The sequence below is a fragment of the Trichosurus vulpecula genome, chromosome 9 (genome assembly GCF_011100635.1).
Source record: "Trichosurus vulpecula isolate mTriVul1 chromosome 9, mTriVul1.pri, whole genome shotgun sequence".
NCBI lineage: Eukaryota > Metazoa > Chordata > Mammalia > Diprotodontia > Phalangeridae > Trichosurus > Trichosurus vulpecula.
In genome coordinates this window covers 78276500-78303641 of record NC_050581.1, presented here as the reverse complement: position 1 = coordinate 78303641, position 27142 = coordinate 78276500, and the positions used below count along the sequence as shown (strand labels likewise).

The 27142-nt window shown below is 49.9% G+C and overlaps 2 protein-coding genes across 3 annotated transcripts; one reads left to right on the top strand and one right to left on the bottom strand.

The window, feature by feature from the left end:
- Positions 1-8747, top strand: RABEP2 (rabaptin, RAB GTPase binding effector protein 2). 2 transcript variants are annotated; one of them, XM_036737918.1, is made up of 14 exons: positions 1-120; positions 985-1191; positions 3286-3443; positions 4523-4642; positions 4746-5093; positions 5305-5421; positions 5541-5639; positions 5969-6130; positions 6498-6675; positions 6823-6834; positions 6940-6995; positions 7102-7170; positions 7427-7543; positions 8029-8747. In XM_036737918.1, exons 1-14 carry the CDS (start codon positions 54-56, stop codon positions 8128-8130), a joined length of 1812 nt encoding a protein of 603 aa, XP_036593813.1. In that variant the 5' UTR covers positions 1-53; the 3' UTR covers positions 8131-8747. The 2 variants fall into 2 exon arrangements, with proteins under 2 accessions (XP_036593813.1, XP_036593812.1); XM_036737917.1 differs by having other exon boundaries at positions 7099-7170.
- ATP2A1 (ATPase sarcoplasmic/endoplasmic reticulum Ca2+ transporting 1) lies at positions 8705-27142 on the bottom strand. The gene is made up of 22 exons (XM_036737916.1): positions 26957-27142; positions 26664-26681; positions 26109-26191; positions 23885-23989; positions 23063-23201; positions 19211-19291; positions 18282-18367; positions 17747-18044; positions 17274-17440; positions 16464-16552; positions 15985-16087; positions 15555-15686; positions 14596-14721; positions 14190-14408; positions 13545-13880; positions 13030-13250; positions 12661-12863; positions 10974-11059; positions 10635-10768; positions 10371-10488; positions 9993-10110; positions 8705-9058 (listed from the first exon to the last, which is right to left on the bottom strand). The coding sequence occupies exons 1-22, from the start codon at positions 27072-27074 to the stop codon at positions 9033-9035; spliced, it is 3006 nt and encodes a 1001-aa protein (XP_036593811.1). The 5' UTR covers positions 27075-27142; the 3' UTR covers positions 8705-9032.

The window sequence follows — 27142 nt, the reverse complement described above, 5'->3', positions numbered from 1 at the left end:
AGGAGCGACGGGCTGCAGCCTGGGAGTGCGAAACCAGGGTTTGAGCTCTGGCAATGGCGGCCGCAGCGGCAAATGCAACTGCAACTGCGAGCGAGGACGGGCAGCGGCAGCCACCGGCTGGTACGGGAGGGAGTGAGCGCCTGGGTCCTAGGAGGCCGGAAGGCTGGCGGCAAAGGGGAGAGGGCGGGAAGAGAGACCCAGGAAAGGGGATAGATTGGAAAGGGAAAAGGGGGCGGAGTTTCCCCGAGGCGGGGAGGGGGGTGAGAGAAGGGAGGGGCCGAGAGGTGGACGTTCGGAAAGGGGCGGGGCGGGGAGTTGAGAAAGGGCACGTGGGTGAAGGTCAGGCAAGGAGGTGGGGAGGAAGGGGAAAGGGGCGGGGCTTTGTGTGAGAGTGGGTGGGGCTTGTGTTTGGGGGCGGAACTTTGGGGAAAGTGGGACTTGAGAAGGGGTGGGGCTTTGGAAAAAATATAGGAGTTGTGAGGGTGAAGGGTGGAGCTTGTGGAGAGTGGGGTGGGGCTTTGGAAGAGGGTGGAGTTTGGGGAAAGCATAGCTGGGGAGTAGGTGGGACTTATGGGGAAAGGCGGAGCTTGTGATCAGTGAGCGGGGCTTGGAGTGAGGAGCTGAGCTTTTGAGGAGAAAGTAGGGTTTCCTGGAGAAGGATGGGGCTGGAAAAGGAGCGTTGTTTGAGAGAGGGTGGGGCTTTGGGTGATGGCCGGAGCTTTGGCGGGAAAGTGGGGCTCATGGAGAAGGGAGGGGCTTTGAAAAAAAGCATGGGTAGGGGTGGGACTTGCAGAGAAGGGGTGGGGCATATAGGGATGATGTAGGAAAGAAGGTACTTGTGGAAAATGGGAGGAGCAATGGGGGGAGGGGTCAGGCACCTGGAGAGAGATCTCCTGGGGAGGTTGTCATTGTCAGAATGGGGTTTAACAGGTGGGAGGCTTTGGGGTTGGGGCTAGGGGAGTCTCAGTGAAGTGATCTTTGCAGAGCCAACCCCAGCCATGAGGGTCGATAGTTTGGAGGCAGAGGCCGGAGAGCTGGGAAGGCTGAAAGCCCAGCTCGGGGCAGCCCTGGCAGAGATGGAGAACATGAAGGCGGTGGCGGAGGTGAGTGAGAGCACCAAAGCCGAGGCTGTGGCTGAGGTCCAGAGGCAGTGCCGCGAGGAGGTGGCATCCCTGCAGACCATCCTCAAAGGTGAGACCTGACCCCGGAGGCTCTTCTGTCTTCCGCCTTAGGACACCCCAGCTTTTGATCGGAGCCCTTCAGACCTCCACCTGAATATTCCCGGCTTCCTCCAGAGCCTCTGTCTTCCTCAGACTTCATTTTTTTCTCTTCCCTGACCCTCTTCTTCCCGCAGTTTTACATAACTCCTTCCTTAGCCCATGTCCTAAGTAGATGGTTTCTCTTGGGATGTGGATATAAAAGCAAGTGCCTTCATGATATTTATATAACCAAACGTATATAGCTAAATGACTTTATAAGTATTTTCTTGTTAGATTCTCACAGCAACCCCTGGAGGTATTACCCATTACTTACCTGAAATAAATCAGTCTTTATCAGGACTTTTATACACTTTACCAACTGAAATGCAACCAATTTGTAACTTAGAACCTTACTTAGGGTTGCCTGAGCCCCAGAGAAATTATAGATCACACAGCTTATGGTCACACAGCTAGAAAGTGTCCAAAGCCAAATCTCCAAGTCCAGGTCGTGTACTCTGTCCTCTCTCTTATGTAAAGTTCCTATGACGGTGTTGACATCCAGAGCTCAGACGAGCCTGAAGGAACAAGGCAGATGTCCGGCCTTATTTCAGATCAGATCTGGGCCTGGCAGCTAGAGGCTTGATGGCCGTGTCCACACTGCTAGCTTCAAGGTGTTAGAAATTAAGCCTTTTGTAAACCTTGAGGGACTGTAAAAATGAAGACTCTGCCCAAACCAAAGCCTTCAGCTTACTTTTTCCACAACAGCCCCCTGTTCTGTTTTTGCCAGAACTTCTGTCCTTCTCATGTCTTCAGCCCTTATTTCTGGTCTGATCGTTACTCAGAGGGGATGTAAGAGAGCCAGACTTGGAGTCAGGAAAAACCTGGGTTTAAATCCTCCTACTGGTACACATCTCACCTCAGCCTCCGTCTCCTCATTTGTAAAATGTAGCCAATAATACTTGTATTAAAAGACTCACAGGATTGTTGTGAGAATCATATAAGATGTCTGTAAATAGCAATTATTTGTTTTCACCAGAAACCCTGAGTCTTCCCCTCCCAGATCCATCTATCTATCTATGTATATGTGTGTATACATATATATATATATTTTTTTAAAGAGACCATTCTTTGCCTCATTTCTTATTAAGCCTTAATCATTGAATAGGTACCGACTCAGTCAAACTGAGACCTGTTAAAGACCTTAGCTTGAAAAGGCCAAGGTCCCCTGCTGCATCCTGCGCCATCTCCGGCCACTGGACCCAGATGGTTCCAGAAGAGAAAGTGAGGCTAGTGACTTTGCACAGTCTTCCCTCACTTTTTACAGTTCACTTGCATGCCATGGCCTCATCTTCCTGATGTCAGGGTCCCCTTTAAGAACAGAGGACAAACAGCAGCAGCAGCATGTAAAGCGCCTTGCAGATTCCAAAGCAATATATATCTGTCAGCGGTGATCTCTATTGTCATTATTTAGAGATTCCTGCCTCCATTTTGGCAGTGCCATTTCAATCACCAGCTCCCTGATTCCCTCTAATCCAACCCCCCCATGCAACCTTAGGCTGTAGGTCCTTTCCTTTGTGCCTTTTTTCCCTTCAGGGTCCCTTCCCTTTTAAGCCCTGGAAATTCCTTTTCACTCTTATTTCCAGTCACCTTTGTCCCAGGGCTCCCTTTCTAGCACTTCCTCCTTTCACTTCGGTACCACCATATCCAAAGTTACCCTTTTCTCACCCTACCTTCTGTCTCTTTACTCTCTTCCTCCAAGTCCTGTTTTTCCCAATGCATTCTCTTTACCTTGCGACCTCCCTACCCTTCCTTACCCCCAGCCCTATTCAGCCATTATAGGTGAAGAGAGATGTTTCCCCTCAGTGATTCTGAGTTTGAGTGGCTCTATTCCACCAGCCCCTTTCATGGGATCCCAACATACAGAGCTAGAAGGGGCCTCAAAGGCCATCTCCTTAGTCCAGGCCCATCATTTTAAAGGGGAGGACCTGAAGAGAAGGAGTGGCTTGCCCCTGGTCACACTGGTAGTAAGGAGAAGAGAGAAAATCTTTCCCCCACTCTGAACTGATTTTCCTTCCTTTTTTTTAAGACTCCATCAGTAGCTATGAGGCTCGAATCGCTTCTCTGGAGCAAGAGCGGAAACAGCAGCTGCAAGACCAGGAGGCAAGAGAGAGAGAGCTGAGCTGGCTGAAGCAGCTTCTTTCTCGTTCTCACCCTCTGGACTCCTTGGAGAAGCAGATGGAAAAGGTTGGAAGTGGGAACTCCAGGAAGCCTTTGGGTATTTGGAGGGAAGGCCAGAGAGCCCAGTTCATAGAGCCTTGGGGAAAGAGAGAGAAGCTTGAAGGGGGGTGGGAAGGGGAGAGGTGCCTGAAGGCGATTGATACAATCCAGCAGAGCTTCCTCAAGCCTGTACAAAACCCTACCTAGATGAGGTGGAGGGGAGAGGCACAGGGTTGAAGCTTCGAGGAGATTCAAGCCCTGCACTCATAGGGCCTTCGGACTAACAGAGGGTAGGGCCAGAACACAAGTAACCATCAGAGGTGATGTTCGGGGGCAGTGCTGTCACTGGGGCCTTTAATCTGTTTATAAGGATTCCTGCAGCCACAGCATATTGACTCAGTCTTCAGTTTAATATTATCTAGGTCTGTTGTAGTTTTACTTATTTTGTTAACTGTTTCCCAGTTGCACTTTAACGTGAGGCCATTGCGTTTGTAACCTGTGCAGTAGAGGGTAAGCAAAGCAGGTGCTTTGTGAAGCCCAGGGGGAGCGTTCTCACTCTCCAGTGGTATTCAGGAAGGCTTCCTGGAGGGAGTGACATTGGAGTTGGGCTCTAAAGGATTTGGAGGCATTCAAGAAGGGGTTGGGCATAGTAATGGGAGAGAGCTGCCAGGTTCAGGAGTGCATGGTAGGCTGATGGTAAGTGAAAAGAGTGCTTCACTTTGAGGTCGGACCTGGATTCAAATCTAGCTTAAGATACCCAATAGCTTTGTGACTCCATCAGTCTCTCAGAGCCTCAGTTCCCCTACCTGTAAGATGGGGTTAATATTTTAACTTCTTCCTCACAGGGTCATTGTAAGGAAGGTACTTTGCAAGCCTTAAAGTGTTCTCTAAATAAAATTGCTCACAAAGGGGAATAAGCGAGATGAGGAAGGGGTCAGATTGTGGAGGTTTTTGAATTTTACTTGGTAGCCTGGGGGAGGGAGGTAGATCTGACCCCGTGGAGATTTCCAGGCAGGCGGTAATCAGGGGCAGGTGGAGGAGGAGGGCATTGGGTGGTGTTCGGTCACTCATTGGCAGTGAGCTATCCCATCCTCCCTCGTCTCTAGGCTCATGAGGATTCAGAGAAACTTCGGGAGATCGTGCTACCAATGGAGCAGGAGATTGCAGAACTGAAGGGGAAGCTCCTAAGGGCTGAGGAGCTGATCCAGGAAATCCAGGGAGGCCAGGTGAAGGAATGCCGGAGGGGAAGGCAGGCAGAGAGTTTGGTACAGGAAACCCAAAAGAAACCTCACACCCAAACTTCTCTTCCTCCCTTTCCCATCTCCTTAGGCTCGTCCCCATCCCCAGCACTCTTTACACGGCTCCACGGAGCTGCTCCCTCTGCCCCGGAACCCTTCACCTCCCCTGGAGCCACCAGAAGATCTGAATGTGGATGGGGGTGCTGCCGCTGAGGTCTTTGCCCGAAACTGTGATGACAGTGCTTCTATCTCTTCCTTCTCGTTGGGAAGCGCTGGCAACAGTGCCTCCCTGCCCAGAGGACGACGGGGCATGAGCCCTGAGCAGGAGGAGACTGCTTCCCTTGTGTCTACAGGGACCCTGGTTCCCGAAGGCATTTACCTCCCTCCCCCAGGCTACCAGCTTGTGTCAGACCACCAGTGGGAGCAGCTGCAGCTGGAGGTGAGGCAAAGTGGATGATTACAGGAGCATGGAGACATGGGGGACTGTGTGGGGTAGTGGAAGGAGTCCTATATTGAGAACATCCAGTCACTAGGCAGATGACTTCCCCTCTCAGGGCATCACTTGATCTCTAAGACTTTTTCCATCTAGAATGTTAGATTTTTTCGAGTGCCTTCTGACTGTGCAGGCTTCCCTTCATCTTCTGTGTCAGGGACGGCAGCAGCAAGAGTCTCTTCAGCAGCTTCAGAGGCAGCTCGAGAGTGCCGGTCGAGAGCGGGATGAGCTCCAGGAGGCCCTGAAGCGGAGCAGTGAAGACTGCGCCAAGCAGGTAGGGAGCAGGCTGAGTCCGAAGGCTCCTGATGGGGCCCCTGCTTCTCTCCATCCTTGCTGGCCTGGCCTCCTGCCCTGGGCTCGGTTACCTCTTTTATATTGTCTCTCCTCGCCCAGGTTCAGGTGTTGCTGGCTCAGGTGCAGAACTCAGAGCAGCTTCTACAGACCTTGCAGGGGACTGTGAGCCAGGCTCAAGAGAGGGCTCAGCAGCAAATGGTGAGGGGGCCTTGGGATGGGGGCGTGCACTACAGGAAAAAGGGACAGACAGTCTTCAGAGTGGCTGGCGGCTTTCATTCTGTGTTCCCAAGGTTCCCAGGAGGTAGCATAGAGCAGGTGATAGAAATGTCTTAATGTGAGGTGAGTTGGGAGAGAAGCCAATGGTGAGACATTGGGTGGGGCAGGCCTTCAGGAACTGAAACTGGCCAGTATTAGGAAGTATTCCTGAGAAAAGTTCCTGAGTATTAGGACCTCAGGCTGCTGTACCTAGTATGGGGGTAACCAAGCCCCGTCACTCCCTTTTAATGACATCTCTCGCCCGGTCCCAGGCAGAGCTGGCTGCCTCTCACAAGCGTGTCTGCTACGAAATAAAGCGACTAAATGAGGAGAACCAAGGACTTCGGTGCCGGCAACCCTTGTCTTTAGGTCCCCAAGCTCAAGAGCAAGACCAGGGAGAAGAGGAGGAGCTGCCGCTGCCCACATCCACCCAGGTATGGCAGGGAGCTTGGGAGGCTGGGGGAGTCACTGTTCTCTGATTCGGTTCCCAAGATCCTAGGGAGGACCTGTTCAGTGATCTTTTGCCTTGGAGAATCTGACCTGTGAGAAACTCATGGGGAGAAATTCGGGAGAGGACTTTGGTGACCCTGGGCAAATTGATCACTTCCCCTCTCTGGGTCTCAGTTTCCTCATTGATAAATGAGGAGAGTGGACGGGTTAATATCTCTGGTTCCTTCTAGCACTCCTATTTTCTGAAATGTCCACTTAACTGGCTATTTTAGGACGTGTGAGCAGCTAGTAACACGTCGTGACCTTTAACACTGTCCCTCGGCACCCATCATCAGCACCTTTCTTTTCCAGGAGCTACAGCAGTTGGTACGGAGCACCCGGCAAGAAGCCCGGGAATGTCAGCGTGCCCAGGAACACGAAGCTGAGCGACTACGGATAGAAATTGTGACCCTGAGGGAGGCGTTGGAAGAGGAGACGGCCTCAAGGGCTGGTCTAGGGAGGGAGTTGAGGGTTCAGCGGGAGGAAACAGGTGAGGGGGTGGCTGACACAAAGGGATTAGCAAGTCCCAGGGGAGGTGCTGGACACTGGACACATGGCAGGGAGGGGGAGAGATGCCAAGACCTGACACAGTTTTCTTCTCCTTTTCTCCCATCCCACTGTTGCCATGACAACACAGAGGTTTTGGAGGGTGAGTATAAGAAGATGGCGGCTGGGCTAGAAGGGAGGGATGGAAGGAGGGAGAAGGAGGTGATGGGGGAGGTAATGGATCTGATTTGACCCCCTGACCTCCTAGCCTCCCTGTGTAGCCTAAGGACAGAGATGGAGCGGATCCAGCAGGAGCAGAGCAAGGTGAGGGTTTCGGATGGACAGGAATAGGGGAGGGAGAGGCTTCTAGGGGGAAGTGAAAGACTCGTCTTTCTCCCTCTCACCCGTTTCTCCCCCGCACCCCCAGCAGGCAGAGCAGCAGCTCCAGGCATCCCAGAGGCAGCCACTCCCCACACCTGTCGGCTGGACGGAGGAGAAGGTCTGAGCAGCCAGGCGGGTTATGTTCATGTGGAGAGGGAGACCCAAGGCCTGGCTTTCGTACCCTGCTCACACTCTTCTCTACCTGCTGTGGCTGTAGTGTGGGAATGGGGAGGTGGGAACGCTGTTCCCTCAGCCACAGCCTGGCCGTGCCTCATTTTCTCTTCTTCCTCCCCTCTCCTGGTAGTGCTGCAGGGGTGGAGGGGGGATGACCTGACTTCCAGGGTCCACATTTCCTTTTGCTCCCACCCTACCAGGCTCAGCTCACAAACCTTCTCTCAGAACAAAGAGCCAAGGTGTTACGGCTTCAGGCTGAGCTGGAGACGAGTGAACAAGTACAGAGGGACTTTGTCCGGCTGTCCCAGGCCCTGCAGGTATAAATGGGTTCCCAGACCAAGGAGCCCTGGGTGAGTGTATCGCTTTGGGGAGGAGCACCTTGACCCTGGTGTCTACACTGAGCAGTGACTCTATGTAGGAGCAAACCCCGCCCCCCCCCCGCCCCCATCCTCCAGCTGTTGCTGAGAGAGAGAGATGAGAGGGTTAAAGAAAAAGAAAAACCGCTCAGGCCTACGTCTGTACAATTACACAGTACTGGCCATCCGAGCTGGAGTGGCCGTTTGAGATCGAGTCCACTTTCCTCCTGCTGAGATGGCCCAAACAGGAAGTGATTTACCCAAATTCACACAATACTGCTGTTTTGGGACTGCTCAGCCTCCATCCCCAGACTTCCTTTGATGGGTACTATGACCTGGCTTGTCCTCCAAGGACTGGAGAAAAGAGAGTCATCGATTTATCAGTTGGAGGTGGAAGGGAGAGTTAAACATTTCTCTGCCTCACGCACAACCCCTCTCCCCTGCAGGTACGCCTGGAGAGGATCCGCCAGGCAGAGACACTGGACCAGGTGCGAAATATTGTGGACGAGACGCCCCTCAGAGATGTGAAAGACATAAAGGACACCTGAACATATCAGGAAGCCAGCCATTGAAACTTGCCATCTCCCCTCCCTCTCACACATCTCTGGGGAAAGAACCTGCCTTTTTAGACTCAGTAAAATCAAGGATTTCTGGGGTTTGGGGATAGTGAAACATGGCCTTCTACCCCCTCAGGAAAACTCAGTCCCCTTCCCCTGGGCCAGCAGCAGAGGGGCTCTGTCCCATCTAGTTCTACCACCCCTCATAGCCGGTAACTGGGCCTTTCTGCTCTCAGGGATGACAACCAAGAGAGGGTCTTGACCCCTCCTCCCTCAGCCAAAGCCACAAGAGCATGTCCTTGAAGCTCTTCCTACTAGGGCCCCCAGTCCACACTGCCCTTCAGCCAAGACTGACACTAATTCAGCTTCTGAACCCCTTGGTCCCATGGACTGTTCCCCCTCCCTCCACTCCCCTCCGCAGTGCCCTGGGGGTAACAGCAAAAACTCAGTACACATATAGGATGCATCCTGGCCACAGCTGCTTTCATGTGTGCGTTACACTAATGTGCTCTTCAGAGGTCATATATGACTGAATTGCTTTGTTCTCATACAAGGAGGTCTAGGCCAGAGTTTACTCTCCTTTAATGTCAATAAATTAGCAGCTCAGAGGGTCGCCTTGTCCCTACAGCCCCTGCAGCAGGGCCAGTGGGTGGGTAAAAAGAGGGAGGGAGCTTGAGGTGGGAAGAGGGATAGAGGGAGATAGGGTCGAAGTTGTGTTTTATAAACAGAAAAATGAAAAGAGGACTGGAAGGGAGGGAACAGAGGGGAGAAGGGGGGAGGGATGGCTTTGGGGAAAGGATCTTGGGAGGCTGTGCCACATCACCCGCTGAAGATGTATTTCTCTACCAGGGTGGGGAGGTGGCTGTGAAGGGTATTGGGGACCAGGGGGCTGGTTACTTCCTTCTTTCATCTTCTGGATCTAGAAAGAGAATGGAAAGGGATGAATGAAGGAATAGGGATAAAAAGGGTTGGGGGAGAGAAGACTCACTACCCTGGTGTTGTTTCTACCCACCTCCACAACCCCTGGGACCCTCTCTTAGAGGGACAGCACTCACCTCCAGGTGTGACCCCTTCTTGAAGAGGGGCTCATTCTCTGAATCCTCCTTTCTGCCTCATTCTTCCCCTCCCTATACTCACCTCTCCCTGTCTACATCTTTGCCACCCTTCCCGGTCATCCCCCATGCATTCCCGTGAGCAGCTCTTAGCCCTGCCCCGCTGAGCGCAGTGTAAGATCACAGAACTCCCAAGATTGGGAGAAGAGGAAAACCTCCAAGTAAGACCAAAGGAAGCCTTGAGCTTCCACAAAGGGGGTCAGCAATCCCATTCTCTTGGACAGCAGCAGATTAGGCTCCAGCATGGCGCAGCAGGCGCAGGGGATTGAAAGGATCAAGGGAGGTAGGAAGGGGCAGGCAGGGGACAGCAGCTTGGAGGAGGGGGTAAAGGAAAGGGAAGAGAAGGGCGATACCTGTGACACGGATTCAAAGAGATGAAGGAGGGAAAAACAGGTTACCCTACAGCCAGAGAGGACAGAGAGAAATGAGTTATCAATAGAAGGGGGTAGAGGATAGGACTGAGACACACCAACAGTTTAGGGTAAGAGGACATGGAGACGGGGTGACAAGGCACCAGGTTTGGACTGGACCAAGTATAGGAGGGAAGAGAAGGAATAAAAGATCTGATTTGTTCCTTTGCAGACACAGGTCTGGTCAGAGCTTGGGAGGCACGTTTCCACCTGGAAAGGAAGATTTGGGGGGAGGAAGGTGGGGGAGGGACATGGAGCAGCGCAGAGGGGCTGCACCTGCAGCCCTGGGGAGTTAGGGTCACAAGGTGCTTGGGAAAGGGAGACAACTTACCCTCCAGGTAGTTCCGGGCAATAAACTTAAGGATTTCATCCAGACCAATGACGGGCAGTGAGATCTTGAGGACCATCAGCCATTGGGTTACATCTAGTGCCCGCAGTTTGAAAATCATCTGTGGATGGGCCCAAAGTGAGTGATGACAGCCTGTGATACTATCCCTGGTCTGGTTGTTAAGGGATCCCAGGAGGAAGGACAGAAACCCCAACTACATTCTTGCATAGCACCCAGGACTGGGACCCAAATCTTGACCTAGTCCCCATGTTCTCTTCATCCCCTTGACAGCCCTATGATCCTTCTCCGAGCCCCAGCCCAAGGACCTAAGTCTGAGGGGAAGTCGTTTACTTGTGATGTCAGGGCACAGGACTTTCTCACCGGTAGGGGGTCGACATAAAGGATGAGGAAATGGAGAGACATGGAAAGGCAAATGGACCCAACGAGCCAGATGTTCACCCACGGGGGCATCCGAAGTAGGGACTGGTTCTCTGAGAGGCTGAAGTCAGAAGACAGTAGCAAGGACAGTGGTGGGGAAAAGAACAGGGAAGGCAGAGGAACAATTCAGAAGAACAGGACGAGGAGGAGAGTGTTCAATGAAAAGGAGAATGTGGGGAAAGGGACTTCAGGGAGCAGCACCCTCACCTGTTGAGAGCATTGCACATCTCAATGGTGACCAGCACAGACAAGGCCATGGTCATGGGCTCGGGGGCTTCAAAGACCTCACAGTCCAGACCCCCAAAGTGTGCATTGTCCTCCGTGCACTGCATGAAGTGAGTCTGGAGAGTGAAGTAAGGATCAGAGTTTGGCACTGGAAATAATTTCCTTATTGCAAGTGAGGGACCCTTGCTGCCTCAGAACACCCCTTTTGCTGATTCACGTGATAAAACCTCCCCTATAAAGTTCCCTGGTTCTGCCACCTCCCTTCCTTAGTCCTTTCCTGGGGAACCAGCCCATCCAACAGCTAGCCATTCCCTTCCTTACCAGCTGGCTGTAGGTGACATGAGGCCCATCATCTGCATACATGAACCACCAAGCTGCTGCACCCACTGTGGCTGCACCCACATAACCTAGAGGGAAAGGAGGAGACAGAGAGGGAAGGTTACAGAAAGAGATGGGGAAATAAACCAAGAGAGAAATGGCTGGAGATGCTGAAGCACAGAGATGGGCCACATGAGAATTAACAGGAGCTAGAAACATTGGGGATTGGTGTCCCTGGAAGGGGAGGTAAGCCCTACAGGACAGAGAATTCTTAAGAGGAGTTACTGAATAACCCAAGATCTAGCAGCTTCTACATTAAGAGATCGAAGGGCTTGGAATACAATATTCCAGAGGTCAATGGAGCTAGGATTAAAACCAAGAATCACCTACCTAGCAAAACTGAGTATCATGCTCCAAGGCAAAATATGGACTTTCAGTAAAATAGAGGACTTTCAAGCTTTCTCAGTGAAAAGACCAGAGCTGAATGGAAAATTTGACTTTCAAACGCAAGAATCAAGAGAAGCATGAAAAGGTAATCAAGAAACAGAAATTGCAAGGGACTTACTAAAGTTGAACTGCTTTGTTTACATTCCTACATGGAAAGATGATGTGTATGATTCATGAGACCTCAGTATTAGGGTAGCTGACAGGAATATGCATATATATATATATATATATATGTTTATGTATATAAGTGAATGTGTATGTATGTATATATGTATGTGTATATATAGAGAGAGAGAGAGAGAGAGCGGGCACAGGGTGAGTTGAAGATGAAGGAAAGATATCTAAAAGAAATAAAATCAAATTAAGGGATGAGAGAGGAATATATTGAGAGAGGGAGATAAGGAGAGAGAGAATGGGGTAAATTATCTCACATAAAAGTGGCAAGAAAAAGCAGTTCTGTAGGAAGGGAAGAGAAGTCAGGTGAGGGGGAATGAGTTAATCTTGCTCTCATCAGATTTGACCTGAGGAGGGAATACCATACATACTCAATTGGGTATCTTACCCCACAGGAAAGAAGAAGGAAGAAGATAAAAAAAAGGGGGGGGATGATAGAAGGGAGGGCAGATGGGGGTGGAGGTAGTCAAAAACAAACGCTTTCGAAAGGGGACAGGGTCAAGGGAGAAAATTCAATAAAAGGGGGATGGGTTGGGAAGGAGCAAAATATAGTGAGTCTTTTACAACATGAGTATTGTGGAAGGGTTATACACAATGATACACATGTGGCCTATGTTGAATTGCTTGACTTCTTAGGGAGGGTGGGTGGGAAGGGAAGAGGGGAGAGAATTTGGAACTCAAAGTTTTAAAAACAGATGTTCAAAAACAAAAAAATAAAGTTTTTGCATGCAACTAGAAAATAAGATACACAGGCAATGGGGCATAGAAATTTATCTTGCCCTACAAGAAAGGAAGGGAAAAGGGGATGGGAGGGGAGTGAGGTGACAGAAGGGAGGGCTGACTGGGGAACAGGGCAACCAGAATATATGCCATCTTGGAGTGGGGGGGAGGGTAGAAATGGGGAGAAAATTTGTAATTCAAACTCTTGTGAAAACAAATGCTGAAAACTAAATATATTAAATAAAAAAAATGGAAAAAAAAAAGATAAAAAAAAGAGGAGTTACTGACAAAGAATTGGAACTTGGTGGTGGGGGTGAAAAAGATACGGTCATAGGAGAAGGGACCTCACCCCCAATAGCCATGTAGCGGAAGAAGAGCCAGCCACTAATAAGGGACTCCTTGGGGCTTCTCGGGGGACGGTCCATGATGTCCAGATCTGGAGGGTTGAAGCCCAGGGCTGTGGCGGGAAGCCCATCAGTCACCAGATTTACCCATAACAGCTGTACAGGGATCAGGGCCTCAGGCAATCCCAAGGCTGCGGTCAGGAAGATACTGCAGGAGAAGGGAAAGGGGATGGTGGAAGCCAGTCACTCTGATTACTACTTCTCTTCTTTTGAGGAGAGGAGGACTTCCCTGTCTTTCCCCAGCTATTGCATTTGAAGATGTGCCATCTCCCCAGTTCCTGACTCTCCCCCTCCCCCTCACCAAAGTAGCTCACCAGACGACCTCCCCAACATTGGAGGAAATGAGGTATCGGATAAACTGCTTCATGTTGTTGTAAATGGCCCGGCCCTCCTCTACAGCAGCCACAATGGTGGAGAAGTTGTCATCTGCAAGCACCATCTCAGATGCAGTCTTGGCCACAGCAGTACCAGAGCCCATGGCAATACCAATCTCAGCCTTCTTCAGAGCTGGGGCATCATTCACCCCATCCCCTGTCTGCAGGGTGAGGAGATGAGTGTGTATTCAGCAGAATCCAGAAGTAACTGGCCTCGGAGAGCCCACACGCTACTCTTATCCAACTATTTTATACATCCCTCTTCATTGACCTCACAGTATTCTCCCTGTTCCTCATGCCAGGCCCTCTCTCTCTCATTCTGGTTGTCTCCTCCATTCCCATGGCTCTTCTCTGCACCCCCATCATTGTAGTTTCATCCGAGGATCTGAGAGCCCTTCATTGTACCTCCCCTCAGGTCTCTGTCCCCTCTCCCTCCCAACCCCCCAAGTCCTCACCATTGCAGTGATCTCATCGAAGGACTGCAGGTACTCAACGATCTTTGATTTGTGGGAAGGTTCCACCCGGGCAAAGCAGCAGGCCCGGCGACAGGCATCCCGCTGCTCCCCCAGGGGCAGATCATCAAATTCCCGGCCTGTATAGGCTCGGCCTGTCACCTCCTCATTCTCTCCAAAGATACCGATGCGCCGGCAGATGGCAATAGCTGTGCCCTTGTTGTCACCCGTGATCATGATGACCCGGATTCCCGCATCCCGGCACAACTGGATAGAGTCCATGACCTCCTTGCGGGGTGGATCCAACATCCCCACTACCCCAACAAATGTCAGATCCGTCTGAGGAGACAGAACAAAGGAGACCAGCTCAGAAATGCAGGGGGAAAGGGGGTTGGGAAGTGATTCAGGACAGCCAAGAGGAAGAGACTACCCCATCCTAACCAGTCCGTCTGACGAATGTTTGGGTAGAAAATTAGCACACTTCCTAGAGAACCCAGATTCACCAGGGGGACAGGAGGCGTGACATGGGGACAGAAAAGTGAAACAGCAATGTCACTCGCCTCCAACTCTGTGTAAATAGTGGCTCAGAGTGTGGGCTAAACCAGGAGAAAGGTGGAACAGGGTAGGAGTGGGGTCACTCTAACTCACCTCATACTCCATGAACTTGGTAGAATCATCTAGTAACATCTCTTCTCGCCTAGGTGGAGTGTCCCGGGTGGCCAGGGCCAAGCATCGTAGGGTATCCCGGCCTGTGCCCCACTCCTTGATCACAGACAAGATTTTGTCCTTCACTGGCGTTGTCAGGGGTACCCTTGTTGTACCAACCCGCACATAATTACAACGGTCAATGACTCCCTCAGGAGCACCCTAAAAGGAAAGAAATAGAGTTCAGGAACCTCTGCTCTTCTTCAAGAAGGTGAAAGGGGATAAAGGTCAGTGACAGCTCTGCCTACCCCTACAAAGGACAGGAGGACAGTTGGGCATTTGGTAAAAGAGGGGGAGGGCCTTTCTTCGGGCCCAGGGAGCAATTAATAGTACCACTCTGGTTTCTAACCTTGACAAACATCTTGTTTCCCACAGCAGCTCGAGAAGACTTGGCTGGGGAACAATAGACAGACATGGACTTCCTGTCACGGGAAAACTCCAAAGTGAATTCCTTCTTCATCAGCTGGCGGATCACCTGGAAAAGTGGAGGGAAAAAGAGGTTGGGTTTGAGTTTAGATGGAGATTAGACATAAATTGGTTGGGGTGGAGTAGGGAGGAGGAGGACAAGAGAGCATCATGAAGTCAGATCTATTACACTCTAGCCAAAAGAGGTGTGGAGACCACAAAAGACCACAGCCCAGTGCTATCACTGTAGAACTAAGTTAGGTCCTTCATATGGGGATTTTTTTCAGCATAAAAAATTTCCTCTCCTAGTCCTAAGGATTTGTCTGAAGCACCCAGACAAGCTAAGTGACTTTTGAGAGGAACACTATTAAACTTCAGAGGTGGGATTTGATTTCTGATTCCAAGCCCTGAACTCTAACCACTAGGCAAGGATGCCTCTACAGATAGGATAAAGAGGGGGAAAAAAGTCCCTCACTGTATCAGCATCATGTCTCACTTAGCGCGCCACATAAACAGTCTAAAGCAGGCCCAGAGAAGAGCCATAAAAGTGCCTGAACAAGTTAAGATGACCTAGGAGTAAAAGTGAAACGAAATGAGATTATTCAGCCTGGAAGTAGTAAGTGACTTGAGAAATAATGGTCCTCCTGCCAAACATTATAAAGAATGGAGACCAACTCTGTCCATCTCCGTGAGGAAATGGTCTATGAGGGGCCTCTAAGGTTTGCAAAATGCTCTCCTCACAATGACCCTGTCGGGGTAGACAAATGTTATTATTCCCAGTTTAAAGAATGGCTGCACCTAGAGTAAGCACTGGAGCTAGAATTCAAACTCAGTTGTGACTCAAGTCTTGCCTCCTTCCTAAATACCCCATCCCCACAGCTGAGGACAGCCTCTTAGACTCACTGAGTTGCAGGCATTGGCCCTCTCCACCTTGGAGAGACTTCTCACATCTGTGTTGAAAACATTCATCTTCTCCACCAGGGTGGTGAGTGCTGTCTCAGTAGCCTCCCCGACCTTCTCATAAACACCTTTGGACTGATATGGGTAGAAGTAACAGTAGAAATGGTTAAGAGAATGTTTTCCATTCCCCAGATACCCATCTTCTCCTACACACACACACACACACACACACACGAGAATACAATTCCTACTAATAATGCTTATATAGAGAGAGAAGGGATACAGAAACATACTATTTCCTCCCATCCCACCCCCAAACGAGGAAAGGATTCAGCTTTTCCCACTTTTTCCTAGGATTTCCCCTTGTCCTGGCTGGGTGGCAATAACCGAGTGGGAGCTTGGCTTGAGAACAGAAGGTATTCATGCTCCTCACCTCATTGAAGTCCAAGGAGGAGTCATTGCAGAGGGCACAGATGGTGGCCAGCTCCACCAGCCCATCGTACTGACCTGACCGGACTGGCTTATCATTCTTCAAGCTGTGGGGGGTTGGGGAGGAGCATGAACGGGAAAGACAGAGAGAAAGGGAAAGGCAGAGAAGGACAGGGAAGGGGTGGATTGGAAAAGCAGTGAACAGGTGGTTAGAAAGGGATAGTAAAGAAAAGTGGGTAACCCACGGAACATGGGATGGGACAAGTAGGAGAGAATAAGTCTGGAGGGAAGGGAAGGAGAAGACAAAAATAGCAGAGGAAGGTAAAGGAAACAGTGATTGAATGTAGGGCCCAGAAAGAGAGAGAGCGAGAGAGATGCTAGTCAAAAGGGTTATATGGAGGAAAGACAAGGCTGAGGGAGAAAGGGAAAATCTAGGGTTGCGGGGGGGGGGGGGGTGTGGGGAGGGAAATCTTGACCACTTACACTTCACCCTCAGGGGCATAAGTGGAACCAGTGATGGAAAATTCATTTAGAGAGCAGAGATCCCCATCTATCTTATCAATGACAAACATCTGCAGGAGGGAAAAGAGGAGGGAGAAAAGTAAGAGTCTCCCACAGATCTGAGTAGGCAGTCAAGGCTGGATATAGTCAGCAAGATGGGTGACTTTCACTATCTAGACAGGTATCTAATTCTTAGCATCTCCCTTCTCTCTAAATGCCCTAAGCTCACTCCTATAATCAGACATACAACAAAGAAGTTACTTGTCAGTATTAAGGGGAGGCTAATTTTTCTAACTTCTTCCCTCCCCCATATTTCCCAGACTAATGGTGATATGAGCTGGCACAGAGTGTGCAGCTGCTTTTAGATCGCCCTCATCCTCCCCCACCAAATTTCCCTCAAGCCTTCCTTACACTCTATAATCAGGCCAAGGATGGAATCTTATTTATAACAGTGAGTATTCTAAAGTTAACATTAATCTCTTCTGTTTTCAAAGCTGAGCCATGGGAATGGCCTGTCTGGGAGGCAGGGAAAGCAGCTGGGTTGAGAGGGAAGGGCCCTCTCCTTCTATGGAGTGAACACAAAACAAGGGTGACCTAGGTTGACTCTGTATACCCAGTATCAGTGCCACTTTCAGTTAATGCTTCGAGCTTTTTCATGGCCAAAATAAGTGGTTGCAAGTAATAAGGGGCGAAGTGGGGGGAATCACTAGTCTTACACCAACAACTGGGTCATCTGCTGGGAGGCCAGGGTTAACTCCACTCCCAGAATCCACTGGGGTTCTGTCCACTGACCTTGCAGACAGACATCTGGTTGGTGGTGAGGGTGCCTGTCTTGTCAGAACAGATGACTGAGGTGCAGCCCAGAGTTTCCACAGAGGGCAGGCTCCTCACAATGGCATTCTTTTTTGCCATCCGACGGGTACCCAGAGCCAGACAGGTGGTGATGACAGCTGGCAGACCTGAAGGTCAGATGACGGGATAAGGAATGAGTGGAGTCCCTAGGAGGGGCAAGTCATGAGAGATAATAGGAAAATAGAGGTCCTGCTGCGGTGCCATCCCAGGTACATCATGATACACTGGGAAGAAGTGGTTGTGCTAAGACCAGACAATGAGGCAAAGCAGGCACATTAGGGAGAAGATGATGTTCTTCCACTTAGGGCCAGGTGGGGGCGCAGAGGGACCAGCGAAGGGACAGAAATCAGGCAGGACAGAGAGCAGGAGACTGAGGGATGGGGCAGCAGAAGGCGTAAAGGAGATTCTCACACCTTCGGGAATAGCAGCCACAGCCAGGGCCACAGCTATCTTAAAGTAGTAGATGGCACCGCGGATCCAGGAGCCCCCATGGACAGGGTCGTTGAAGTGGCCAATGTTGATGAGCCACACGGCCACGCAGATCAGGGAGATGACCTTAGACAGCTGCTCCCCAAACTCATCCAGTTTCTGCTGCAGGGGCGTCTTATCCTGCTCTGTGGCTGCCATCTGGTCCCGAATTTTCCCGATCTCTGTGTTCACCCCAGTGGTTGCCACAACACCTATTGCCTTTCCTGCTGCAATGTTGGTGCCCTGAGAGGTGGGGACCAGACATGGGTAAATTAGGCAAGCGGGACAGCACCATCTCCCACTCGAAGCCTCTGATCTCACTGGGAAGATGGGTGCCCTCTGGGCAGGGCTGGTGTGGATTCTCTAACCTTCACCCTGGCACAATTTCCTCATATCCCATCACCTCCCACTCTCCAGAAGGACAACCCTGGCCCACACCTCCTCCGGTGCCAGTGCAAAAGCTGACCCTGAGGAGCTCACCGAGAAAAGCATATTCTTCTTGTCCTGGTTGACAGCTCGTGGGTCAGGGACAGGTTCTGTGTGCTTGATGACAGATACCGACTCACCTAAAGAGAAGGGGCAGGAGACTTAGCCTGATTCCATTTCATCCTTCTGGTTTTAAACAGCTCCTCTCCTCCCAACAGCCTACTCCAAGGAACATCATACTGTCAGTGCTCCCTTGTTAAGCTCAAATGGCTCCAGGAATTAAGAAACTTGTCTTCTTTCCCAAGGACTCCCACCTGTTTTCCATTACTAAGGGATGGGTCATGATTCAAAAAGGCCTGGTTGAAGCAGGTACGGAGATACCCTTGCTTAAATAATGGACTCCCTCAGCCTGAAGAGGGGCTCCCACCAATCCCCTGCCCTTCCTCCTCCACGGAGAAAGAGGTTGGACAGTACAATCTCTAAAGTTCCTTCCGCTCTAAAAGTCTGTGAGAAACAGGGTGCTATTTCCCAAACAATTTGTCATGCTCCTTTGAGGTGTAACGTTCTGGCTTTCTTCCATGCCAGTTTTTATGAAGTGAGTAGAGAAGTAGATTTTTAAAGAAGACAGGATGAAGTCAAAATATCTGCCCAGAGTATAATGTGATCTGGACTGGGGGATTTGAATGTAAGGATAGATGGATTGAGGGTAGGTGGGGAGCTAACACTCCCTCCTCCTCCCCATACCTCTCATGTATCCCAATAGACCTCCCCCCACCACCAATGTCACAAACTGGCAAAGTTTGGAAAACATTGAAACAAAGGCCAGTGGCTACCAGAAACCCTGAGAAGGACCTAGAGTCATTTGTCATTTTCCCCTATCCTGGGGATCTCTATCCTTCTGTGTTTCCAAGATTTTATCTTCCTCCTTCTCCCTCTCCCATTCAAAGAGCTCATCTCTTCTTCCACCTAGTACAACCTCTCACCTGTCAGGATGGACTGGTCAACCCGAAGGGTAGTGGATTTGATGGTCAGGATACGGATATCTGCAGGTACTTTGTCACCCACTGTGGAGGGAAAAAAAGGTCAGTTGGAGGGGAAAGCTTCTTTCTTTACTCCCGGAAACTGTGGGAGGAACAAAAGGAGAAAGAAAGATGTATTTAGGGATAACTTATTGGTAACAAGATGCATAAAATGAAACTGAAACTGTATACTAGGAACAAATCGGGGCTATATTTGTAGCTAGAAGAAGAACTATTAGATGGAAAGTTTTTTTCTTTTATTAAATATCTCTGATAAGGGTCTGAAATCCAAGGTATATAAGCAACTAACACAAATAGATAAGAACAAGAACCATTCCCCAGTGGTCAAAGTAGATGAGCAAACATGTCTCAAAAAACCTGGAAACTATGGAAAACTATGGAAAAGATTGTTCCATGATTCTGAAGGTTCACCTCATACCCAGCACATTGGCATGGATGATTAAAGATGTGAATTTTTGAAGTATTATGTAAAGATAGGCACTTGTTCAGTCATTTCAGTTGTGTCTGACTCTTCATGACCCCATTTGAGGTTTTCTTGGCAAAGATTCTGGAGTGGTTTCCTCCTCCAGCTCATCTTACAGATGAGGAACTGAGGCAAAAAGGATTAAGTGACTTGCCCAGGGTCACACAGCTGGTAATTGCCTGAAGCCAAGATTTGAACTCAGAAAGATGAGTCTTCCTGATTTCAGGCCCAGCACTCTCCACTTTGCCACTGAGCTGCCCTATTGACAGAAGTAGAAATGCTTTCCGTTTTAGAAAGCAATTTGGAATTATGCTAAGAAAGTGACTAGAATTTCTACATCCTAATATGTCCACCACAAGGCATACATCCCGAAGAAATCAAAAATAAGAAGAAAGGTCCCACTTATACACAAATGTTGATAGCATTTTTTTTTGTAGTAGCAAAGAACTGAAAATAAAATAGGTGCCTATAAATTGGGCAATGGATAACTAAGTTGCGGTACATTTATGTTATGGAATATTACTGAAGTAAAAGAAACAGTGAATATGAATATGGAGAAATACGAGAAGACAGATGAATGAGGCAAAGTCAAATAAGTGGAATCCAGAAAACAGCATACACAATGACTACAACCAAGTAAATGGAAAGAACAACAACAAAAAAAAAGAACGCTTTGTAATTATACAGACTGAACTTGGCCCTGAAGAAGACATATGAGAATATGCTTTCTTCCCTTCTTTACAAAAGTGGAGGCCTGTGTGTGCAGTGCATCTAATGTAGGACTTGACTGAAATGTTTTAACTGTGATGAATTGCTTTCCCCCACCATATTCAATTTTTAATTTTACGTTATGTGGGTTGGCTCTCTGAATGAGGGAAAGATAAGGATCATATTCAAAAGTGTCAATTATATAAAAGCAGAGGATAGGATTATACACACACACACACACACACACACATTATTTTTAAATAAGGAAGCAGTACACTAAAAGGACCTGAGGGTGAAGAGGCAGAAAAGCTCAGAGAAAGAAATGAGAGGAAAAGAGGAAATGTGGCCAAGTAAAAGAGGGAGGAAAAAACAGGTGAACAGGAAAGAAGCAGATGAGCTTGAAAGAGAAGCTGGGGAAAGGAGAGAGAAAGTCATGAAAGAGGGAAAGGGAAACAGGACTAGGAAAAACTTGAGAGAATGGGGAAAAATCATAAAGTGGGGGATAGCAGAAAGAGAATAGTAGAGAGGAGGAGAAATGGTATGCCAGGAAATAAAGTGAGGGGGAAGAAAAGTATGATAAACTCATCACTTTCCCACCTCTGTGCCCTTCCCACCAGTCTTTGCAGACTGAATCCCCACTCAGCAAAGGTCACTTTTTCCAGGAAGTCTTCCCTGATCCCTCCACTTGGAAACAACTTTCCTCTTCAGATTTTGGGTAAAATTTGGTTTTGAATGTCTTTAAGAGTTATCTCTAAACTCTTCCTACTAGAGTTTACAAGATTCTTAATCTTGGGTCCCTGAACTTTAAAAAAATTGACATGACAATTTCAAATATAGTTTGTTTTCTTTGTAATCCTGTGTATTTTATTTTATGCATTTAAAAATATCATTATGAGAAGGGGTCCATAGGCTTCAGCAGACTGCTGAAGGGATCCATAACACAAAAGATGCTTTTCTGTCTGTGAGCTCCATGAGGATTAGGACTGTCTTCAAATTTCCCTGCTGCTTAACATGATGGTCCACATGTGCACACAGTGATGATTAATATTTGCTAAATGACTGACTGAACAAAAGGATGTGAGGCAAACTAATAATGGGATAGCAAATCAAGAGAACAGGAGTAAGCAAGATAGGGAAACAAAACCACCTACTGAGGTTGGGGAAGGAAAGAATGGAAAAAAATAAACTAAGGAAGAGCAAGCTGGGATAAAGAAAATAGGAGAAACTGAAGTAAGGGAGGAAGATGGGGAAAGAGAAAGCAAGATAGAAAAATGGGGGAGGGAGGTGAAAGAAGAAAAAAACGAGAGATGCACATACACAGACTGGGAATAGAGATTGTAGAATCAGAAGTAGGAAAGACCCATGAGTATATCAATTAATATTAGGAATTCAGTGCTGAGCAGACAGATGTCATGCTGTGGGATGACCTTTTTAATTTAAGGACCTTTTAGGGAACAGAACAACATTCTCTGGGACCTCAGCCTAACAAATTCAACCCTTCTGGATGGTCCTTTGGGGAAGGGTACACCCTTACTCTCCTTCCTTCCATTACTGGGGTGCAGGAAAGCCACCCCAGTCATCCCCGGGACCACCCCTCCTGAAGACAGAGGAAACAACGGAGAAAAGAGGCTGGCTGATGTCGGGACACCCTGTCACCCTACCCCAGGCAGTATTTATAGATAGTCATGGCCCTGGCTCCAAACTGTGTTGCCGCTGTGTTGGGGCACAGGAGGGAAATCCTCAGCACCCACCTCTTCACTTGGCTCCCCTCCCCACAGTCTCCATACTCTCATAATGGGGTACCGGTACAGGGAGAGCATTTATATATGTCACAGGGGTGTCAGGGATGGAGGGAAGCCCTGGGCAGAAGTGCAAATATAAAAACCGCTGAAGGGGACAGAATCCTCGTAATCTTAGCCGCCTGGCCCCCACTCCTCTCCCCAGTTAGGCATTAAGTGTCCCTCGGTTTCTAGGAGGCGGGGACACTCTTCAAACTCCCTCCCAACCCACAACACTCCCCCCCCCCAACACCAGGTCTCGTGCTCTCTCTGTCGCCCATGTTTTCCATACATGGCCGGGGGCTTGATCTCTCAGCCACCCACGCTCCTTCCCCTCTGAGACTCCTCAAGGGCACTAAGAGGTCAAGATTTATAGCTGACGAAGCTTGGGGTGGGGGAAGGAGGGGGAAGCTAAGCAAGGGGTGGGGGTGATGGGGCCCATTGGCAGGGCCCTGGGTACACCTGTTGCTAACAAGTGCCGGGTGAGGGAAGGGGAGGCGGGGCAGGGGGTTCTGCTTTCAGCAACAGGGACAGGACTAGCTGTTCCTGTTGAGACTCTAGAAGGGGGCAGCTGCTGGGGGGCGCTGATGAGGGGGAGAAGACTGAATGCCCTGGGGTGAACTCCTTAAGAGTCTGGGAAGGAGGAGCTAAGACTTTCTACCTCTCTCTCCCAACCTGCTCATACCTCAACCCCTCCATCCTAACCTTTCAACACTGCCGCCCTGCTCATTCAGACACACGCAGATGAACAAATTCTCTCTGTACACACGTACAGTCATATGCAGTTCTCAAGGCTCCCCCATTCCCTTCCTCTCCTCTCTTCCAGTCTCGGGATGTTGAACTCACCAGCCACCTCCACAATGTCTCCAGGGACGATGTCCCGGGCCTTAATCCGCTGCACAGACTTTCGGTCAGCTCTGTACACTTTGCCCATCTCAGGCTCATACTCTTTAAGAGCCTCAATGGCATTCTCTGCATTACGCTCCTGCAGGGGAGACGGCGGGGGAGAGAAAGGAGGGTCAACAGGGACGAGAGGGAGGAAAGGGCTGTAGAGTTTCCAGCAGGAAAGGAGGGAAAAGTAGGTATCTGCAGGAGGTGGGGAGTGGGGGTCCGGGAAGAAAAATGGGTCCTTGAAAGATGAGGGTAGCCTAGAGAAGAAGAGTTACAGAATGGATTGTCTGCGGTGTGAGCGCGACGGGCGTCATTAATGTAATACAGGGAGAATAAAGGAATTACAGAGGAGGGGCGCTAGTGTTAGCATCTGCAGGTTGCAGGAATAGAGTGGAAAATGGAGAATCCATATGGGGATGGCAAGAAATGTCAATGGGGAATGGTTGCAGAGAAAGAGAGTGAACAAGAAGAGAGAGAGAAAAGGAACAACCAAGGGCCGGGGTAAGGTCAGAAAATAAGGGAAAGGAAAATTGGGCAGGAAGAAACAGGGTCTTTGGTGGCTGGGTGTGAGAAACCAGAACCGGAGGAAAGATACCTGCAGGCACCAGCAAGAAAGAAAACGTAAAATGAGGGAGTCAGAAAGGGTTGGGATAAGGGAATATTAAGGAGGGCAAAAAGGCTGGGGTGACCCCTTAAAGGAGACAAAATAAAGAGGGAATAAAGAAACTCAGTACGGGGTACCACAAGGAAGGGCTGAGAGGGTGGAGTGATCCTGACCTGCCAAACTCCAACAATGGCATTGGCGATGAGGATGAGGAGGATCACGAAGGGCTCAACAAAAGCTGTGATGGTCTCCTCACCTTCCTCAAACCAGGCCAGCACCTGTGGGAGGGAGATGTAGTCGATGAGACTGCCCCCAAGAAGGCAGGGAAGGAGAAGGGTTAATTAAATTCGTACTACCAGCAGTCTCAGGGGTGGAAGGAGGAATACAGATGCATCTTCACGCTTACAACCATCCAGATATCCGCTGGGCACATTCATACACAGCAAGTCCACCTCTCCCAGGAATGGGGAACTCAAAGAATAGTAACTAACTCATAGTTGTGCAGCTTTTTAAGGTTTAAAGCACTTGCCTTATGTGAACTGGGGGAGGTAAGTAGGTATGACAATTACTGTTATCTCTACTTTATAGCTGAGGAAACTTGAGGCTCTGTAAGTTTAAATAATGTTGCTTGTGGTTCCACAAGAGTCTTGAGGCTGGATTTGAATCCAGGTCTCGACTCCAAGTCTGCTAACACTATGCCTCTGAAAACAGATACACAACACGGATAGATGACTTATTTCAGGTCTCTTTCTCTATCTACACCCTTGGGTTCGATTTTCGGTTCTGCACAGAGACCACTCAAACTCCCCAATCACTCCTTCCCCACAAACAGGAAAACTATTTTGCAAAAACACTACCCATTTGAACAGGGACCCACCCCCGCTGCCTGAGCCCTCCCCCCCTTCCACCCCAGCCCAGGGTTTAGGGGAGGAGGGGGCTGGGCTCCAATTTCAAGAGAGCTGTGGGGAGATAGGATTACTGGGCCTCGTGCACACACACCCGGCCCCAGCTGTTTTCCCTGCCCTGCGACAGCTCCAGCAAATGTCAAGATACAAACTTGAGAGGGGAAAAGGAGGGCCCTGACAGCCAAGAAGAAAGGGAATCAGGGTGAGGAGGGAAAGGGTCCTGGAGGACGAATTTCCAGGCGGCTGAAGGGATGATCAGTGAGCATGAGGGAGGCAGGGAGCTGCTGCGGGGCTGGGGAAGGAAGATGAGATGTGACCCCAAACAGGGACGCGGTGGAGGGCTGGCGGGCAGTGGGGAGCGGGAAGCTGGAGCCAAGGGAGAAATGGGGAGGGGTTGGGGGGGATCTGGGAACGGTATAAAGAGACGCCAGGGGTGAGGGTAGGAGGTCTGAGGAGTTGTCTCAAAGAGGAAAGAGATCGAGGCTGAAGGGACGCCAAGGTTAATCTGGAGTTGTAGAAAAAGAGACCTGGGGGCTGCGGGAGCCAAGTGAGGCTGCGGGGAGCGACACCCTCCCGCGGAGAGTAGACCCTGGTCATGAGTGGAGAGGAAGAGAAGCTAGGGGTTAGTCATTTGGAAAATGAGGGTTGGGGGAAGCGGGGAAGAAAGGGTCCAGGGCTGGGAGCCAGAGCGCGCACGAAGGCAGCGAGCCGCTCATTCCCCGACCTGCATGCGCTCCGTGGTTCCCCGGCCCAATCAGTGCGGAAGGATCGGGGACTCCCTAGAAGCCCGAGCCTCCCAAGGCTGGGGAACCCGGACCCCAAAGCATGCCGGGAGTGGTGCTAGCTAATCAGTCCGTCCTGCTGCGCCGGGAGCGGGGCTGCTTTAGTATTATTGTTTTTAATTTCCTTCACCTTTTAAGAGGCAGGCAGTGGGAGGTGTCGAATTCGAGGTCCGCAGAGTTTCCCCGGGGAAAGCAACCCGCATCCAAGGGGAGGGTGGAGGCACTCCCAGTCCCTCACCTCACCCTGCTGAATGCAGTCCCACCATCTGTCCCTGCTTCTCCCCACAGGTTCCAGAGCAGACCCTCAGGCTTCCCTCCCCTTGCCCCGACCCCGTGGTGGATGGCGAGCCTCGGTTTCCGATGCTAAACTGACCGCCCCTCCCGCCTTCCATCATCACCATCCTCCTCCTCCTCCTGATATAAAATCTCGGCGTGAGCCAGTGCAATGAATCGATCATCATTGTTCATGTGATGTACATGTAATGATATTAATGAAAATAACATGCCTACATTAGGGTTGCACAGCACTTTTCTCTCAACAATCTTTATCACCATTTTTGAGAGAAGGAAACAGGATTGGAGAGGGAAAGGAATTCTGTAATTGCCCTTCCCTAGCTTCTCCCTTAGCCCCAATTCTTTCTGTCACCTCATGGAAAGCGCCCCTCCCCCCACAGTCCCCCAACCTTCTTCGTGCCATTTGGCGCACTTACAAAAGATATGCAGGCAGCCAGGAGAAGAATCCGAACGAGGAGGTCTTCAAACTGCTCTATCACCAGCTCCCACAGAGACTTGCCTGGGAGAGGAAGGCAGGGGAAGGGAGAAGATTGCCACATCCAGGGGGGCAGCAAGGAGTAAAGAGAGAAATGCTGGCTGCTTGGGATTAGGGATAGGGAAGAAAAAGGCTAAGAGATGTGGGTTAACAGAGGGAGGGAGATCAATCTGAGGGCCTGAAGAAATTAGAGCTCCCAGACTGAGCAACTCCTTATCCTAAGGAGCAAGAGGCAGACCTCAGTGGGGAAGAGGGGAAACCGGGCTCACACCTCTCTCTAGAGGAGGGTGACATTTCTTTTTTGTCGGGTTTCTTTTGGGGGGAGAGGTGGTGAGAAAAGGATGGACAGTGAATGAGGGCAGAAATGAGAAGCTCTTCCCATCTGGTGGACTTTTAAGGACAAGGGCCTATAGACCAAAAGGAGTGGAACAGAGAGGCTGGGGGTGCGGGTGGGGGGATAAAAGGGGAAGGAGAGATACTAGATTGTTTGACTTACCTTCTTCTGCAGGGAGTTCTGGGATAGGATTGGGAGAGAAGAGAATAAAACAGTTCATTTAGGACCCAGTCTCTTCTGCCCAACATTCCTTCTACTCCCATAATGTCATGGCCAAAGTGATATAACTAGGCCACAGAAAATGAGCATCAGAGCCTCGGAGATGCTACCCCACCAATTCCCACTTCCCTTCCAGAATTCACTTGTCCTACTCCTCAGCTTTTCCCCCAGAATCTCTAGGGGAAAGGGACCACATTGAGGAAAACAGATAATCAACTCCAATTCCAGATACTCACCATTGGGTCCATACTTCTCTAGGTGTCTTTTAACTTGGTCAGGGCTGAGGCCAGAGTTCTCATTCACCCCAAAATAGGCCAGGCATTCTTCCGTGGTCTTGGAGTGTGCGGCCTCCATCTTGCTCCCTTCCTGGGGGCCAGGGGCCGGTGCGTTCTTTCTAGGGGGTCTCTTTCACACGTTGGGGA

Coding starts and splice junctions, on each gene's coding strand:
- ATP2A1 (XM_036737916.1), bottom strand. CDS start 27,074: ATGGAGGCCGCACACTCCAAGACCACGGAAGAATGCCTGGCCTATTTT. Junction 16,553..17,273: donor ACCAGATGTCTGTCTGCAAG/GTCAGTGGACAG, acceptor TCCCTCCTGCAG/ATGTTTGTCATTGATAAGAT. Junction 13,881..14,189: donor CCAAGTTCATGGAGTATGAG/GTGAGTTAGAGT, acceptor CTGTCTCCTCAG/ACGGATCTGACATTTGTTGG.
- RABEP2 (XM_036737917.1), top strand. CDS start 54: ATGGCGGCCGCAGCGGCAAATGCAACTGCAACTGCGAGCGAGGACGGG. Junction 5,640..5,968: donor AGAGGGCTCAGCAGCAAATG/GTGAGGGGGCCT, acceptor GCCCGGTCCCAG/GCAGAGCTGGCTGCCTCTCA. Junction 7,171..7,426: donor TCGGCTGGACGGAGGAGAAG/GTCTGAGCAGCC, acceptor CCACCCTACCAG/GCTCAGCTCACAAACCTTCT.